At 43.1% G+C, this 19,040-nt stretch overlaps 1 protein-coding gene across 1 annotated transcript in view; it reads left to right on the forward strand.

The window, feature by feature from the left end:
- Positions 1 to 1,141: 1,141 nt before the first annotated feature.
- The window catches only part of map3k22 (mitogen-activated protein kinase kinase kinase 22), a 39,857-nt gene continuing 21,958 nt past the window's right edge, over positions 1,142 to 19,040 (forward strand). Inside the window, exons 1-4 of the mRNA XM_035142396.2 lie at positions 1,142 to 1,527; positions 10,578 to 10,661; positions 11,622 to 11,666; positions 18,687 to 18,790. Of these exons, the coding sequence (XP_034998287.2) occupies positions 10,643 to 10,661; positions 11,622 to 11,666; positions 18,687 to 18,790 (168 nt within the window). The 5' untranslated portion in view covers positions 1,142 to 1,527; positions 10,578 to 10,642. The remainder of the gene's footprint in view (positions 1,528 to 10,577; positions 10,662 to 11,621; positions 11,667 to 18,686; positions 18,791 to 19,040) is intronic.

The raw sequence follows: 19,040 nt of genomic DNA on the forward strand, positions 1-19,040 counted from the left end.
ACACAGAGCAAGGGCATGTGTGATCACAGTGAAACCGAGCAGTGTGGAGTCATCTGCAGAGAGGCCTGCTGGGACCAAGGTCAGCAGAGCGTTTGTTAGTCTGACAGTCGGCTCTGATGCGCTGAGAAGAGGAGACAGGACCGTCTGAGACTTTGTTATTAGTGCACAATATTTACAATTTTGGTTCATTGACCGTCTCCCTTCTCTGACTTATGATACTGTTGCACTTTGTTGTGCCGGTTGTTTTAACACAACATAATCCTGGGGTGACTGGGGCCTCCAGATGTTACAGATGTGTAACCCCCAGGCAAGGCCCAAGTTTCTCCTGACTCCTTCAGGCCCTGTGAATAGATTAAATGTTCTCAGTGCTCGTTTTGATTTGGTACTGATCCGTTTGGCTTTTTCCCTGCTACCTTTTCATAAGAGCCATGAACCAAGAGGAGCTCCTGTCTGTCGACTACTGTGCACTAATGAGAACTGATCATCAGGCGCTGCACACACAGCAGCTGGACACAAAATGCTAAATGAATGTGTTTGAGCAGAACTTGTGACTTATAACAGCTGAGGGAGTTTCAAAAGGTGATAATACGGCTTCTGCCAGCGCTGATACTGTCTCTGCACTCTTGAAGTTATTGAAGTCTGCCACTCGTCAGTGGTGATGGAACTTCACAAAGCATTGAACTACAGACGGGTTCATCACTTTGTTTGGGGTCCCCTGGAAACATTTCCGTTTGCAGCACGTTTCTGTATTTGCACGTGTAGTGACTTTTTGCAGCGCACATGTCATCAAATTGATAAAGTTGTTTTCTTAATTTGCATGTGTTTTTTCCTATTTGCATGTGTTGAGCTCTCTATCGCCATCGTATGAATGTGTCTAAAAAATTATAATAAAATAAATCTCTGAGGCCCAAAAGCTAAATTTGCTTATTGATTCCTTTTCTAAAACACTGTTGTTCAGAAATTAATACATAAATGAATTATTATTATTCATCATTTTTCTCCTAGCTTGAATAAACAGGCTCAGATTGCTGCACTTGCTCCGTGTGTCCACGCGGGGGCGCTGCTCGCTCCGCTGTGGACGCCGCTGCCTTGGTAACGCGTCACTACTTCCTGGATCTCACGTTGCCGCTGACATCAGAGCAGCGAGAACCAGCTCCTGTGTCAGTGTGAGAGGAGACGAGGGAGCAGGAGGAAGAGGAAGAAGAAGAAGACGAAGAAACTTTCCTCTCGAACACATCCACCGTTCGCAGTTTGTTCTCCCGCGAAACAAACGCGCAGCTGTGGATTACTTGCACCTCGTGGAGGAGAAGCTTTGATCCCTTGATGTCAGGCTGCGTTTGTAATCCCTGCGCTTCAGTTTCCGGATAAACCAGCTCAGTGTTGTTTGGGGGAAGATTTTTTTTTTTTTTTAACATTTTTTTGTTGCTCTGCATCTGTTGGGATTCTTTTCCTCTTCCAGCCTGTTTCCTCTGTGACAATCAAACTAACATTGCAGCCACAGCAACATGGAGTCACACAGATAACAAGGTAAAACTAAAAAAAACAACACGTCTGGATTGTTTTTTGTTTCTTCATTTGTTTTGTGCCAACACTGCTTTTCTATTTCCTGACTGAAATACCAGCACATTAAAGTGCACGTGCATCTATTACTGCTTCAGTGTGTAGTTTAAATTGTAGTTTTGTCGTTGTGTGTTTACTTTGACTGGAGAAGCTTTCTCTCAAGTGGAAAGTTGGACCAAATAGATTTTCTTGATATGATCGGATTCATAATAAACCTTCAGGCACATCACCGCCTGTTTTAGTCCTCAGGAGATACAGAGATTTTCTTAATAAATCTGTATTTAATTGCTAGAGTAAAGGTTTGCACAGGGTTTTAAGTGGTTATTTAAGGTATGATATGATAAAATAAGATAAGATAAGTTAATTCTTTATTAGTCCCACATCAGGGTTGTTTGCCATGTTACACCAGCAAAGAGGACAATCAAAATAGAGACATCAGTAAAAGTGATTAATGCATAAACACAGGAAATGTCAAATATAAATAATATACACAAACAGAAAAATATGGATAATATACACAAACAGAATAAACCCAGTGTGAGCAGAAGATATATTTTGTAGCAGGATTCTAGACGTGAAGTATCGCACAGTAAAGTGAAGTCGAACCTATTTCCACTGCAAAAGTCTCCTTTCACTGGGAAATGGCTTAAATCTGGAGGTGTGAGGAGTGATTTCTGGAAAGTCACTGTCATCCTGCTCCTATGGACTCATTCATCCTCCCTGTGCTGTGTTCTCTCTCCCTGCTGTCAGTCCTCTGTGATTCAGACCTGGGCCTACTATTCACTATGCCAATAAAGGAACGATCCCCCATCTGCCCAGAACCTGAAAGTTCCTCAACAATAATAAGTCCCTTTCGTTCCCTTTCTCCGTCGCGCTCCAGGCAAGTTAACGGTCATTTCATTGTAGAATGCATGAGAACGCGTGATTTCAGCTCATTCCACAACCAGATGGAACAGCACTCTCAGGAGTCTGAGCAGCGGACTGACGGATGAGTTTATCAGCTTCAATTTGAATCATGTAGTATCAAACTGGCAAGTGGAAACCGCCTACAGATATGGTTGGTGTGCCGCAAGCAAAACAGTCCATTTGGCTGATAACGGGACTGGATCAAATGTTGTGAAATACAGAATGCAGCAAAGACAAAACACCAGTCAATAAATAACAATCTAAAAATAAGGTCCCTTGGCTTAGTTGCATGACTGTCGGTAACAAAGCACACAGATTGGTTTGATAAAAAAGTGGCTGCATGCTGTCGGTCATTTGATAAAAAAGGTTTGGAGAAGTGATTCACAGCCTGTGTTGACATTTCTTGAAAGGGCCGTTTGAAAGTGTGTCAGAGTTTGCTCACGCGGGTCATATTCCTCAGCCGCTCGCTTCTGAGAGACTTCATACATTAACTCTCCTTTAACGTCCCGCTGTCGACTTTACGCCGTAAGCCCTCGCGAGTGTCTTCATCAGAACGAACGCGACCCTCCTCTCCCTCACGCTGCCCCTCTCAGCGAGGAGTGTGAAGTGTGAGGCTATCTTTGCTGATTTCACAGAAGCCTGACCACTTGCCAGACGCCCACTGACAGGGCTGGGGGTTAAAGGTCACTGTGACTCAGAGACTGACTGATTATCTTCCCTCAAAGACATGTTTTAGATGTTGCTTGGTTACAGTGAAAACAAAATAAATGTGTCTTTAAGTGTGAGAAATACTTTCGTAACTAGCATGACAGTATTTTTATATGCTGAAAGAGATACTATTGATTGCATTTTGGGTGCTGTGGGGGATTTTAGTTTTAGTGTACTTGGAACTAAAAGTGATTACATCTAACTCTCTGCTGCTTTTGATTTTGATCAAGAGAAATACTAAATGGATAAACTCCACGCAGAAAGAGCCCAGGATTTGAACTGAGAACCTTCTGGCTGTGTGGTGACAGTGCTAACAAAACAAACTTTAAAAGTTTTTTATGAATATAATTAGTTTACCAATGTGATCTAAGCCAATACAAAAAATGCTCTAACGTGAGTTCAGACCACCGTGATTTCCTCCAGTGTTCCTTGAGACGGCTGTAGAACTTTGTTGGGTCCAAAAGGGAGTCGCAACCATTTCGCTGGATATAACAAATAAAGACCCACTCCTGTCAAAACCAAAGTATTACAAGTAATCTTCTCTAGTCCTCTGCAGTGGTGTTGAGTTGAGGTGAAGAGATAGCTAGTGCCCGGGACAAAAGCATTTATGGGCTGTAGTTTGCTACAGTTTGCAGGAGCGCAGTGGGACACACACAGTAATGGAAGATAAGTGGGAACGACCCCCCTGACTGTACTTAAAGCCGCCTGCCTGACCAAACTGGGCAAGGAAGAGCTCGTGGGAAGCAAAACTGAGGTATCCATCGTAACAGAGTTTCAGAGGAGCTCTGCCGTGATGGAAGAACCAGGGAGGAAGACAAATATCCCTGCAGCACTCCATCCAACAGGCGGGCCTGTGTAAAGGATTGGCTAGAGGGACTTTGGTTAAAGACTTGATAAAGCCTCGCAGACATTGCCAGATCACACCGATCGCCTTGAGCATAGGAAATCAAGTGTAACTCATTGGCCAAATTGCCAAACACTTTATTTGACTGTGGCTACCTGGATTACACCACATCTGTAGCAAAGCAAGGTGGTTGCAGCATCATGGAGACAGGTCGGGACACAGAGAAAAACAAACTGGCAAAAAACTGATTGAAAATTGCTTTCAGAGAATACGCCACTTCAGAGTTGGAACGAGGATCCACCTCTCAGTCATAGAAATTGCTGCAGAGGCTTGAAGATGCCTCTCTGATTGGGTTTGAGTGGCCCAGGCAAACCCAGTGCTTCCTGAACAGTGTGACAGAGATTGAGCTCATGTGCAGGGAATAAAGTTTGGCAGTGCTCAAACACAGGTGTGCCAAGATGGCTCTGGCGCACCCAAGATGACGCAAAACACTTACCCTATGACGTAGTCGTTTCTGTGTGGTGCTGGATAAACGACCTCTAATAAAAATTTCAGCTTTGTCTTAATTATGTACTTTTTAAAGGCTAAAAGTAGAAAATACAACTTTGGTGAAGTAAAATTAAGCTTGCAGAAGAACAAAATGAGAAAGGGAAAGGGGTCTGATTCCTCTACGAGTGGCCTCTCTTTATGTGTGGAAGTCCAGTAAGGTCCGACCCCCTCCTCCTACTCTCCAGAAACCAGGCGGAAGCTGCCTGATTGAGCTTTGTCTGCACGGCTTGTCTGACTGCGAGGACAATGCCTCCAGCAGCAGCAGCAGAGCCAGAGGCTGCAAGGACAGCCGGATAGACAACACACTGCAGGCAGACTAGGTCATACAATAACACTGAGGACAAGTTTGTGTATGTAAAAATACCACAACTGGTCAGACGTCTTTGTTTTCAATGTCTACCAGAGCACATGCACTCAAATATGAATATATGAATGAAATATTGACGCCTGCGTGCAGTTGAGAATGAAATCGATAGGTTTGACTTTTGTCGTAAAATAACTTTAAGATATTTCATCATCTCGCTCGCTCAACCTTCGAAAGCAGAGATTCTCTCGTGGATATACAGCTCGGTGGTGAAGCAGAAATACTTTCTTGCCCCTTCCTGAACCACAGCTGTTTGACATTCTGCCTCGTGAAATTGGTCTAAGTCTATGAGCTGTCTCCGCATGGCTGCATTTGGGTGGAGGAACACAATGAATGAATGTGCTTGTAATGACGTGTCACCGCATAATGGAAAAGACAGCTTACTCCACAGATTGTGCTGAGATTCCTCTCGAGGGGAGAATTCAGTCCTGGTGATCCAAGGAGTGGATGTATTGTGGACCTCAGGAGAGTCACTCCTTCATTTGGCTATTTTTAGCTGGTGTTGTGTGCTCGATGATAATGGCAGCGTTCGACTTATCGCTGAGCTAATAGAGCTATCACTTTCTCTGAGGAGGGTCCTCTTACACTGGAGTTTGATTGGTACCAGTCGATTGAGTTAACATCCAGCTCCACTCTTCATATGCCCCTTTGGGTCCTGATTAGACCAACTACTCTCTCTGCTTATTACGTCTGTCTCCTTGGAATTTCATTGAAAGAGACCAGTGCTTACACACATAAAAAATGGCACTGAAGTACTTTATCAAGCAAAAATATGGAAAGTTGACTTTTTCTGGATCCATAAATGTGAGGATTTGTTTTTCCTCTCTCTAATATACAATTTTAAACCAAATATATATATTTGTACGTACCCGGCCTGACTTGTTTAGTCCTGATAGATCCCAAAGGGTCCAGACGAACTCGTTTCAGGTATCCACACTCTAATTGGGATGCATCATCTGGGAAGAATGAATTTCAAAAGATAATTTTGAGCTTCTATCTGTGTCAGATAAATTGTTGGTGGATCACCAAGTCATTACTACTCATTGACTGGACTGACTTAATTCATTGTATTCCATTAACTGGTTGGTCAGATATTTCAGTTACAGACAAATTAAACAACAAGAACCTAAGAAATACCAAAACAATAGAAATTAAATCATTGAAAATACCTTCAACCTGTTCAGCTGGTTGGACAAAACAAGTTATTTAAAGAAATCACATGCTATGGGAAGTTTCTCTATAGACTGAATCAAAAATGAACATAAAGCTACAAAGAAATCAAGCTTCCTTAAATAACTGGCAACTCCCGAGCAGTAGAAGCAAAATGTAAAGATGTGTAAATAATGGCGTCATATCAAAAGGGAATTTCCTTTGTTTAAAATAAAACATAGATTTTGTACAGGATGACGGGAAGAATCCTCTTTATGTGTTGCAGGAAGGCATCATTAATCCTTGTGTCCCACTGAAGAGCCTGGATCTCTTCCCCTGTGATGTAAAGCATGGGGAGCCAATGTTATTATAAATGAGTGCTGAAGCCCCACATGGAGTGACGTACTCCCGCCCACACACTCCTACCACCTCCCAGAAATCTTCACGCATCTCCCTGCATTGAAATCCCTCGGCCCGGTCCGTGTGCACGACACAAAGTATTGTCTCACTTCCCAGAATCGGCCTGCGTAACCCTTCTGACTCATGTGGGGCCACAGTGCAGACTTGGCAAGCGTTCAGCGGACAGGACACCCCCTTCACTGACCTTTTTAAAAAGAGCAAGTCACCTAAATATTCGTGGTTCACTAATCACCCTTCACTTCCTGCACATATTGTAATTCAGACAGGCCACCGGTTATTGTGTCTAACAGTGAGCTCTCTCTTAGTGATGACAGGCCGCTGATGCATTAACATGGCAGATTTCTTCTGTTCATTTCATCTTACACAGATACAGCATTTATCTTCACATAAGCAGTGAATGAATAGTAGTGAAACACCCTTTTCTGGGTTGTTCTCATAGACAGTAGATAAACTTGATGATGGCTTCCCAAGTGTAAAGCTAAAGGGTTTTGACCCCCACCTGCTGCCCGGCTGCAGTATAGGTCATAAACCCCACCTCCTCCATGTTGTTGGATGGGACACGGGCCAAATTATAAGGTCTGATACATTTCCTCTCAAAGATAGTTTGTGTCATTTTAGGTAGGTAGTTTGCGGTCCACTACACGTGACCCTTTTCCCATTCACATAGTCATCTTGTCCACTGTTAACATAAACCTGAATGGATAAATAAGTCAACCTTCCTACAGTGGCTTCATCCCCCGTCCTTCATTTCTGGATGCTGGGAGGAAGTGGTGATGTGTCGGCCATCTTACAATCTATGCTTGTCCAAAAAGAAACTCTCTAACCTCGTGGCCTGTGAGGGACCAAGGTGATCGGATCCATGGCCTCCATCGCTGTAGTGCCTTGAGTCCATTGATCAAACACAGCTGTCTTGTCCCCTCCACCCAACGATCAATGTGATTGTCTTTTTTTTGGCATGCAGTGGTTTTACTGACAAGCTGTCCTGGAGAATGGGAATCCAGTGAGCTCAACAGGCATATTGTACATTTTAGACGTTGACCTTTGATATGATTTCTTTGGGACTCCACAAGAGTGATGTCAGACATGAGGTCATACTGCTCAGGCCACCAGGCAGCTGCAGAGCAGGCCCTCCACTTCTTCAGCCTGAGGAGGGGGGGGAGTTCCCTCTGAGACTCTCAGCCACACTGTTTACTTGGTAAGAAAGTGATGTAACAGAGCTGAAAGAGGATAGCTTATATGCATATACGTGCTTGCCTGCATCGTCTTGGCTGCGGTTCCTGATCAGTCCTTCCAACAAAAATAAAATAGCTGTGTGTGGTTTGAGGAGCGGGACTCTGCTTTGTCTGGCTCAAACAATTCCCCACAACCCTCGTCTGAAATCTCATCCTCTGCTGTCCTCTTTTTAATTAACTTGCTCTGGCATTTCAGCACAGTCCTCGCACTGTGACAAAGGGAGAGGCCTCTGCCTGTGAAACATTGGCCCTGAATGGTGATGTTATCCACATTTGACAGTGAAGTGCGTCAGCGTGTCTCAAGCACTTCTGGATGTGCGCAGCCTTGTTGGTTTATCTTATGATTTACTCCACTAGTGATTTAATGGGGAGACAGACAGTCTCCTCCTGGAGGACGCGTGGCAGCAGAGCAACAAGAGCGAGTGGCGATTAGCATTTGATCCTCAACAAGCGGGGCTGTCACATCGCCCGCCTGCCAAGACGTGTGTGGAGAATTGGGCCGGTGATCAGTGGGCACCACTCGCCCGGTATCATGCTGGGCAGAGGGGCGAAGCAGATGGGCCATCTGGCGACTTGCTGGCATGGGACAGGAGCTGCTCTGTTCCCGCGTGTGCTCGTGTGCGTTCGTGTGTGTGCGTGGCATCGACAGACCGGGCGACGCTGTGTTAGGAGACCACCTGTCTTGTAGCTGTTCCTCATCTCTTTCATGTGTGGTCAAGCAGCACCATACGAGCACAGCCTGATATAGAGCTTTACTTTGACATATCATACCCACTTCCCTCTGCTATTCTCACACTGTGCTACCACCTTTTGGTTGTATAAAACAGATCTGTATGTATTTGGCACATTGCAGTTCTCTATAGTTCTGTGGATGTAAGTTTTTCTACGGTCAAAGCTCAACGTGTGACAGATTTACCCTTTTCTCAGAAAGAGGTCACCCTTGAAACTGTTTCTCTGGCTCCATATTTACCTTTCCACTCCTTCAGCTGTTGTGATTGTGCCACTAACAGCAGCGTAATATGTGTTCCCATGTTGAAACTCTGCTGGGACCCCGGGTCCCTGCCCCTCAGGCTGCAAATTGCTCCAGTGACTGTTTTTTCTTCCCCTTTCATGAAGAGTTTTCAAGCGAACACAAAGAGAAACTATTTGTGTGCGCTTGAATACTCTTTGTGTCTCTGCAGATGAGCTGGAGCGTTTGTCTGTGCTGGATGTTTTGGGGTTACAGACACATACTGTGGTGCAGGCATTAAAAAAGAACAGAAACGCAGAGACATGGACCACTGGAGATAACCGGGCAGAAAGTAAATGAAGTTTTAAGAAAATTGACTGTGGAGTGTTGCCATTAATCTCTGGAGGCCCTTTAGTATATCTCTCAAAAGAAGTGGTGTTGGAACTTGTTGATAGACAGGCTTGCACAAAGTGAAGCTGCAAGAAGACACTTTTTGTCTTTCTATTAATTCATTTCATTCTTATCTTTTTTGTATGTATTTTTCACCTCATTATATTATTTCTTTATGCTTTGCATGCCTCATGTCGATGCATCCTGCAAACCCTGTCAGCCGTAGCAACCTGTTGCTGGTGCTTTCATACTTCATTGTATGCAAGATCATATTCAAAAGTTTGATGTTTCACCTTTTGTTCTTTTATTTTGCATCTCAAAGTGAGATGATGTAATTTTTGTAAAAGAAAGGATTTGCATATTCCTCCTGTACTGTTGCTTAACTTAATGAACTCGGGGGTTTTGCCTCTTCCCCATTGGTTTGGTATGACTGGTAGGTAATTATGGTTAGTGATAGATGGATATTACTATACAACTGGCATGAGGGAATTCTCTGATCTGTTGACTTTTTAATGTTCGCTCTACTGTTCCACAACATTTTAGCTTTTGCCACTATCCCATAATTTCCACTTGTGGCCACAGTTGTTCAGCAAAGTAGAGATGGGCTCACTTTGAATAAAGCTTGAATTCATTTCAATGAATAACCTCTTTTAGTTTTTTTCTAAAACTTGATGACGCAGCAGTACTGCAACTATTTCTCTAGTTCCTGTTCCCCTTTTGCCAAGCCTGCATCATTTAAAGAAACGTGTGTGTGTGTGCGTGTGTGTGCGTACGTGCGTGCGTGCATGAAATATGTGCATGCTACAGGATGCAGCCATCATTTTTGAAGACAAATCAACATTTACATTGCGTCTGAGACGTATCATTGAAAGTGTTTTCCTCTGCAAAACAGCTGCATTTTCTCCTCTTCTCCTTATGTGCTATCATCAGTGGAACAAAAACAAACATCACACATAGAAGTCTCTGCATATCCATCCATTATGGAATGTGACAACCATTTTTCTGTTTGTGCTCACTAGTGTAATACATAAAGGCTTTGGCTTTGTTTTTGATCTGCTCATGGTCTTTAACTGCTGCACCACGGGAACTCATGGACACCAGGCAACTCCATTATCAAACACTGAGAAATTCCTCCACGACCGCTGGCTTGTAGTTCTCTGAGTGGCAGAAACGAGACATCAGGGCATTCACACGATTTAGATGGATTCAGTTACCAGCGTCAAAAGCAGTTCTTGGCTGTCGTGTTGTTATTTGTCTGCCAGGAGTAAAAAAAAAAGGATTTGTTGACCTCAAGAGACCATCCTGGTTAAATAAAGATTAAATAAATAAAAGAAGCAGGGGCTCCGATGATGTAGGAAAAAAAGCTTTGTGTTGAAACTGCCACCTGCGTCCTGTTTGGTCATTGTTTTTGTGCAATCGCAGAAATATTATGTGCACCAAGCTGAAGGAAAATGTCCCCGTTTGTGGATGTTGAAACCATGTTTTTTTTGTTTTTCTCGCTCTCAGGGTGAAATCTTCGCTTGCAGAGAGAAGTTGAGCTCTGTGCTCGAGTTCAACAGGGCCACTTCCTGATGATGACAGTAAACATGGGTGAGTGGCATTCAAAAGCAGGTTGCTGTTCAGTACGTACATAAAGAGAACATTACACACCTCTCACTTCCTCTGGAAGGAACAGTACGAAGAAAAATAAAACACGCACGATAGAGGATTCGTGTGAGGTGGCTGTTAACGGCTCCAGATGGCCAATGTTGTACGCTCTTGTACTGGTTTATTTACATTGTTGTTTGTGGAAATGTTTTTCCTGATCCAAAACACACATGTACATGCACATATACACTCATGAACACTCAGAGTATATGATCCTAGCGTAGCGTGTTTGTTTATACTCACACCTGCTAAGCCTGTGAGAACACACGTGAACTCCTACATAGTGAATATGCAAAAAAAAGTGTCTCACAAGCACATGCACTTTTTTGCTCCGTACACGCTCTCTTGTGGTAAATTTGCATGTGTAATGGCCCTTTGTTGACCTGTAGGGGGTTATTCCAATGTTCCCCATGGCACATATTAACAAAGGGTTCTATGTTGCCCAATTCTACATGTGTGCAGTCGCAGGGCACGATGTTCCTCATCTCTCTAGCACATAACGGTGATCTGAACAAGATGTACCCCAGCTCTGCAGTATGATATGCAGTATAAAATGACCTGGGCTGATGTTAAGTGGTATAATGGGCCTTCACTTGAGGGAATTCATCACCTTTAGGGTTAGGAGTTAGGGGTCAGGGTAATTGCTCCAGTAAAAAACTGCATATTTACTTAATTTCATTTGGGAAAGGGTCAGATTTGACCTGAACACATTATGAGGTTAATGTTTGTTAACAGAGTATTGAACTGGGGGAAACAGGGCCCTAAGAATGTAGGACCATGGGAACGTGGATACACTCTCGCCTGGAGGAGTATAGTGCGTCTATTCTTTCCACAGCAAACCAATCACAACCGGTCATTTACTGTATTTTTGACTTCTTTCCACTGTAATGTTTTTTCCCCCAGATGACGGTCTCCAAAATGGACCCGGACAGCACAGGAACTCACAAGGTAAACCATGATTCTCTTAAGTGAAATACCACCATTGTGGAATGGAAAGTTTGATATTTTTGTCAGTTGTGCTTAATCGCTTTCTAACGTCTGTGCTAGTCACAAGTATCCTACCTTAAAAACTCAGTTGTACTGAATAAGATGAGTGTGTTCCCAGCCTGTTAACCTTTTAGCCAATAGCCTAATAGCTGAGTCTCTTGCTGCTTTCATACGGACCTCGTGAGTTGTGGTTACGATGTTTGAAGTCATGTCCATGGTGTGCTTGGCGTTCAAGTGGTTGTCAGGAGAACACCACTGCTAGGCAACAACAACATAGACACTATATGTTCTTGTCTACAGAATCCACAGAGGCCAAACACTAAGCAAGCTCGCAGTCATGTAATGTAATGCAGGAAATGCAAAGGCATGATGACTGAGGGAAAAGATGAGGCCGTGGGGAATATCAACATTTCCTGCATTATGTTACATGCATGCTAGCTTGCTAAATTGTTAGCCCCTGTGGCCTCTAGATGCTGACAGTAATGTAAGGCAGGAAATGCAAAGGCAGAGTGGGAAAAGATGAGGCCGTTGGGAATATCAACATTTTCCTTAGACATATTACAAAATTACAAGGAGAAGCTCCATAGGACTATGCAAAAAAAACATGAAAACTTTATAAATACCTCTTGGAAAAATGCAAAAAGGTATATTTCTCAAAAGGTTCCACAAGTTCCTTTAATTCAGCAGCACACACACAAAGCCCTTTTAGAGATCTTATTACATTTCCATGGATGCAGACATTCCTCAATGAAAAGACTTTCGGCATAGACCTTGTACAAATATTAATTGCACAACTACTTCACACACACACAATACGCTGCGTTACAACAGAGTTGTTCTTAGTGAAAGATTAACTCCAGGGGTTTAAGCATTACACCCATTAGGTGTTAAATAAGCTGTATCGCAGTTTCGACGAACATCGAGGTGTGTGAGAGTTTATCGTCCCTTGGTTGGTGAGCGTGTGTCTTAGTGTGTGTGTGTCGTGTGTCGGAGCTCGGCCCATGCTGCTGCTGCTGCAGAGTGAGGACACGTTTGGCTCCAGCTGCTAATCCTGCCGGATGCCTTTGCCATGATGTGTCTCTCGGCACCAGGAAATCCCCTCAATGTCTTCATTCAGGCAGCCTGCCTCGCACACACACTAACTCACGCCCACACACATACACACGCAAACTCACACACACAGTCGCTGGCCCCTTACACACACTTTGTGAGCTTTCAAAACTTGCCCCTTAAAGCCAGTGCTATTCTTTGAACCCTCTCGGGAGGGGAGCATGTGTTTGCATATTTACATCCAAACTCTTATAGAAGTTGTTCTGGTTGCAGAGACCTTGCGGCCATCTGCTTGAGCCGCAGTTACAGCTGCAGGAGAATAACTCTTCTTTATGCAAACCGTCTTAGACTGGCGTTCCTACTTCATTTCACCGACTGCCACTTTCACAGTTCTCAGCTTCAGCCTTAAGGGAAAAAAAAGAAATATGCGGAGTGATGATGCAATGCCCAAGCAATCAGCCCCCATTGTGAAATGTTGCTCGTTCAGTTTAGCTTCCTGGAATTCCCCTTTTTCTTATGCTAGTCACATTTTACCCGAGACGCAACGAGAAGCACAGGAAATGAAGTGCAGGTATCTCATCCGATCCACGCAGCAGGAGAAATTATCAGCCATTCTGGGTCCCGCTGACCTGAGGTTCCCTAAGTTCCTGTCGTTGGTTTGTGAGGCTGCTCTTGGCAGTGACGTGCGGTTGGTGTGGGAGTTGGTTTCTTTCCACCGTGCTGGTGAGCTTGGCTGGCCTCAGCCTGGCAGCGGCGGCAGACCAGGCCTAAGTGATGTAATGGCATCATTTTTAGGCTGCCATTACAACTGGCCCTGTGCAGCACCACGCATTTCTCACACTCTCACTGCCCCTTTCACCAACCTCCCCTCCCACTCTTCCCTCTGTGCTATTAGCCATAGGTACAGCACAGGCCTCACACATGCTTACAGACGACCAGATATAAACACACGGGCAACAGTCACTGTTTGTTTTGTATCCTTGACTGCGAGTGAACACCAGTAGCCTGGAGCTCTGAGCCAGTCGGGCCTGAAAGGAAACAATGCTTGTACCAGAGTCAGTGATATTGAGGAATAAAGGTGGAGAAAGTGCTTGCAGTCATTTTCAGGTTTGAGTATGAGATTATTTTCTGCAGAATCCTCCAACATATTTAGCTGCCTTAAATAAAAGTAGCATAAACTTTACTATTCCTTCAGCTGAAGTTGATTAATCAGTAGAAATATGAAGTACTTTTTGGTTTTACTCAAGTACAACTCACATTATAACATTGCATTTTTACACTATTACTGTTACTTTGCAGATTAGAATATATAAAACAGACAAACTACAAATTACAGGGGCCATTTTTCTGCATAGTCACTTGATAATTTAAGACAGAAAAAATAATTATTGCATACATGTTCATTGTCATACTTGTAATGGAGTATTTTTATGTTCTAGTATTGTACCATTCAAACACAGCTTACATTGTTATCAACATATAATTTGATAATTCTTAAAGTATTATATTGTGAATTGATCATTTTTTTGTTATGGAACCATTTAAAGTATCAAGTCATTATGGGCTCTCAATTTTTGGACATTTTATTGACTAAAGTATTACAGATTTATCAACAGAATAAAAATCTACAGATTAATTGGTTAATTAACTAACCCTGCAAATATCTTGCTTACTTTTCTCTGTCTTGTTCAGTCTATACAATAGATGAGTGTTGATTGTCTTCAGAGTGACTGTGGAGAAATGCTCTTCACCCTCATGTCTGTCTTTTGACTGATTCAATCAAAAATCCATTAATTTCCTGATGTGGAATAAAGCGGTTAACCCAGCTCCACATTCACAACAGAGACAGTGACTCAGTTCCTTCCTGCTCGGAGACGACCGGGCTGGTGAAGCTGTGAGTCATCCACCTCTGCTGACATGTGTGGTTATAAACAACCATGTGTAGTTATAACACTGCCAGGGGTGGGAAGAGTACTGGAAACCTATACTTAAGTAGAGTAGTAAGTTACTTAAAAGAAAATGTACAGTAAATTAAACTTAACATCTTTAGGGAAACCTATGTGCATGGTGTATATGTATTGTTATTTCTATTCCACTGTTGATTCTGTGATAACTCTGGAGAATTTAGTGTGTGATGCTGTTCATACAGACTGCTGTTTCTGTTTTAATTTATTAGATTTAAACGGCGTGTACAAAATAATACAAATACCTGGAAACCACATCAAGTCTCCGTAGACTTGATGTAGTAATATTGAGCCACATAAATCCAGTAGCCTGCCACTCCTTAAAGAATTAACAGCAGAATAAAGCAGTGGTAAAGTCGAAGATGACAACAAACACCACAGCAGCATCCAACAAACAACAACAAAAGGCTACGTTGCTAGGCAGTGCAGGAGTTGTTGATTCCGCCCTCTGTACAATAAGTTCGGTCAATCAGTCATTTGTTGTAATCGCATGTCTGAACATCACAATGTGAGTCCTTTACACAACATCCTGTGCTGGATCTATTCTCTGCTCATTTATTCTCATTTACAAAAATATAAGCAGCCCCCTCTTGTCCCCTCCGAGTTTCCAAACACTGAGCTGAGTGAGCTCTGGAGTCACAGCAGGGATGAAAGAGAACAGCAGGAAGGTGGTGCACACCTCACTGAGTGTACGAGTGAATGTACAAGGCAATAAATCAGTGATTAATTCATGTAGATGCAACCTTTTAAAAATACAAACCAAGATAATGCTAATCTTAACCACGGCTACATCATTAATTTTATTGCATATTTAGATACAGCCCCTGGCCCTCAGTCAGTGAACGTAAACATCTAGAACATGTACGTTAAAATAACAGTCAGAGCAGGTCTGTAGATCATGAGCGTAAAGTGTCTCTGAACACGGAACCCAAGCAACCACAGACCACGATGCTACAGATTTATCCGCAGCTTCTTCGATGATTTCTTTTCCTTTGTCATTTTCTTAGTCGGTTGATCATAACTTGTTTCTTTTTTTTTTCGCTAATGGTTTCAACTTTAAATGTAACAAAGTGAAATATTTGAGTTAAAAAAATACTAGAGAGAAATTAATGATTTTTTTAAAGTACACAAAAACATATTTTTACAGTAACAAGAGTAAATGTAACTTTCACCCCTGCCTCTTGTTACATTAAGAAACATATTAATCAAGCACATTCACTCAGCATGTCAGGAAATGTATATAGTTTACTCTGGTTGTTCTATATTTCCGGTCACTTTGGTGCTTTAAAACCATCTGATATATTTCCCCTGATGTACCTCCCTCATTTCAAGAAGATCGGCCCTCTCCTCGCTCTGTTTTAATTATTTGCACTGCGGGCAGAGTTTCTGTGGGTGTAACTTTTCTTATCGCTCTGCCTTACTTAGCTTCCCTGTACGAGGAGGGAGTGTGCAGGTCACTGGAGAGGAGGGTTGCGTCATCCCTCACCTCACTCCTGCTGCTATATTGGGTTTTTTAAACAAGACGTCCACCTCTGTGGCCAGCTGCTGCCAGCGGTTCCACCTCAGTTTATGTCCACTGGCTGACTGGGTGAAAGTTTGTGGTCGCCCAGAGAGTTGGTAGAGACACGTTGTTTTGAGGCGAAAACATTAAGTTGTATAAGGTGAAGTCAGGAGAAATTTACAAGTAATACTGGATTTAAACGTTTGTTAGATCAAATTTAGATAGTTTTGGTGTTGTACTTACAAAACACATCAATACCGGCATCGATCTCTTTCCCCGAAACCTCTTGAATCTCGTTTCCTATTCAATTTGACATCTTCGTCAGGGTCTTCTACGTGTTTGGCTCCTCTTTTTTTTAATCCTGAGATATTTGTATTGTGTTTGTTGTTTTCAGCTTTGTGTCCATCACGTATTAAAAACAGCATCACACACATCCACTTGTTTGCTGTGAATTTTCCAGACATTTTCTTGCTGTATTCCCACATGGGGCTGACTCTGACATTTTACTAGGGGGCTGGCAGGAAAAGTCCTGGAAAATGTCCAGAGCAATTGAATTGGACATTCGCGCTCTCACGTGCAAGCCCCTACGGAAAATTGAAATTGAAAGCAGCTTTACATTCACTCAGTCATGGCGAGTAGTTTTTAGTGCCTCAGCAAACTTTAACCTCATGTTACCTCGCATAAACTTATCCCATTGAATACCAGTCCTTGTGGTACCGATTTTGGGAAAAATACTGCTAATGGAACTGGAACTAAAATTCAAACGGTGCTTCGAAATGGAATGTGTAAATTGATGTGTGCGCTCTGTGACCCGTGGGCGAACCCAGCGGACTGGCCCACTGTCGACAAACAGCTGGCAACAAGAGCCGAGCAGCGCGAGATCAACAAGATCAAATGGCAGCCCAGACCCCATCTGCTCCCTTCACCACGAACACACTTGCGATGTGCTCACACAGATTCTTGTTACTTAGAAGAATGTGATCTTTCCTGCAGGTGCTGTTTGGGTTGCATGGCAAACACCTGGCCTGAATGGTGTGTGTGTATGTGCGCACATTTGTGTGTGTGTGTGTGTGTGTGTGTGTGTGTGTACTTGTACAGATCCTTTGGGAGGATCATTATGAGCCTAGAACCTACGTAGAGTGATGACATTTTTGGAAAATGGTTATAATGAGGTTTAGGTTAAGGTTAAGGTTAAGTATTTGGCTTTTAATTGTGATTGTTAAGGTTAAGGTAAGGGGCTAGGGAATGTGCCAATGAGTGTCCTCACTAAGATAGAAGCACAAGGTTGTGTGTGTGTGTGTGTGTGTGTGTGTGTGTGTGTGTGTGTGTGTGTGTGTGTGTGTGTGTGTGTGTGTGTGTGTGTGTGTGTGTGTGTGTGTGTGTGTGTGTGTGTGTGTGTGTGTGTGTGTGTGTGTGTGTGTGTGTGTGTGTTTTTAATGAATGCACCCTGAGCTCATCTGAGAGGCAGTCGGGAGCTGAGGTCAAAGACCTCTTCTTTATATTGTAATCACCACAGACAGATAATTGCTTCTATTAAAGTCTCTTCATATGATAATGTCTGACACGCTCATCTGCACGATTGCCCCATGAGAGTGTGTGTTATTGTGCTTGTGCACGTGTGTGTGGCGGAAAGTGTGAAGTGAGAGATGGAGATTCCTCCACATGCTGAGGAAGGTTTTAATCAAAGTTATAGACCTGAAGATTTTTCTCTCCCTGTCAGGACTGAATTCTGGATTTTGAACGCACTTGACATTTCTCCGTTGAAGTCAAAAATTGCTGCTCGTGTTGAAACCGGCTTTGGTTTTCATTCGGAGCTCGTCGGTGCCCAACAAAAAAAAAAGATCAGTCTCTGTCTTATTACAGGAGAACACATTTCAACTATAGAAGAATGTATCTGTAATCTCTGCAAATGAGAAGTGCTTGATTTCTTAGCTGCAGGCTACACACTCTCGACCACATTAGCCCCTGTGACACGCTCATAGACACGCGTGCTGCATTATTAAACACCTTTGCTCTCTCAGCTTTTGTACAAAGAGTTGAAGGGAAATCCACATTGTCTTGTGGGTTTATCTGCCACATCAGAATTCCTCACCTTACTCACGTTGCAATAACAATCTGTATTGACGGGGATTTGGCTTCTACAGATGTTGCGCAGGGAAAACCGATCTTCTCTTTTCACAGAGGGTATATTGTTGTTGTTGTTATGTAAAAGATAAATCACTGGATTCTTTCCATTAGTGGAAAAGGCTCGGATGGCATCAGAACAGGAAGCAACAGACCAGGTGTTGCCCCAGTGCCTGATCTGAGCCAACTCAACTTCTGATACAATCCACATGACAAATGATGAAACCAGACTTTCACACTGTTACACTTTAAGTCAACAACATGGGTAGTTAAACGTTTTCAGTCAGCTATTGGCTCAAACAAATGTGTATCAGTTCCTTGATGTGTGTTTTCTGTCTTTAGATGATGAAGAGGCGTTAAACTCCATCATGAAGGACCTGGCAGCCCTGGGCCGCTGCTACACCCAGCACAACAAGCCCAAGAACAGAACCTTACTCTACAAACAGGTACGTTTGAGGACCAGATCTCCATCACCTTAACCAGATCTCCTTCCCTTAAAGCATGTAATGACTAAATAAAGATAGACGACATAACTACTCCCCAAAAGTAAAGCCTAAGCGTCTTGCTCACCCCCTGGTGGCTGGCTGCAGTACAGGTCATAAACATCGCCTCCCTCGCAGCTTCAGTTCTGGATAGTGGGAGGAAGTGGAGACACGTCGTCCATCTTATTTTTTACAGACAATGCTTTAAATTGGT

The sequence above is a fragment of the Hippoglossus stenolepis genome, chromosome 19, assembly GCF_022539355.2.
Source record: "Hippoglossus stenolepis isolate QCI-W04-F060 chromosome 19, HSTE1.2, whole genome shotgun sequence".
NCBI classification, from domain to species: domain Eukaryota; kingdom Metazoa; phylum Chordata; class Actinopteri; order Pleuronectiformes; family Pleuronectidae; genus Hippoglossus; species Hippoglossus stenolepis.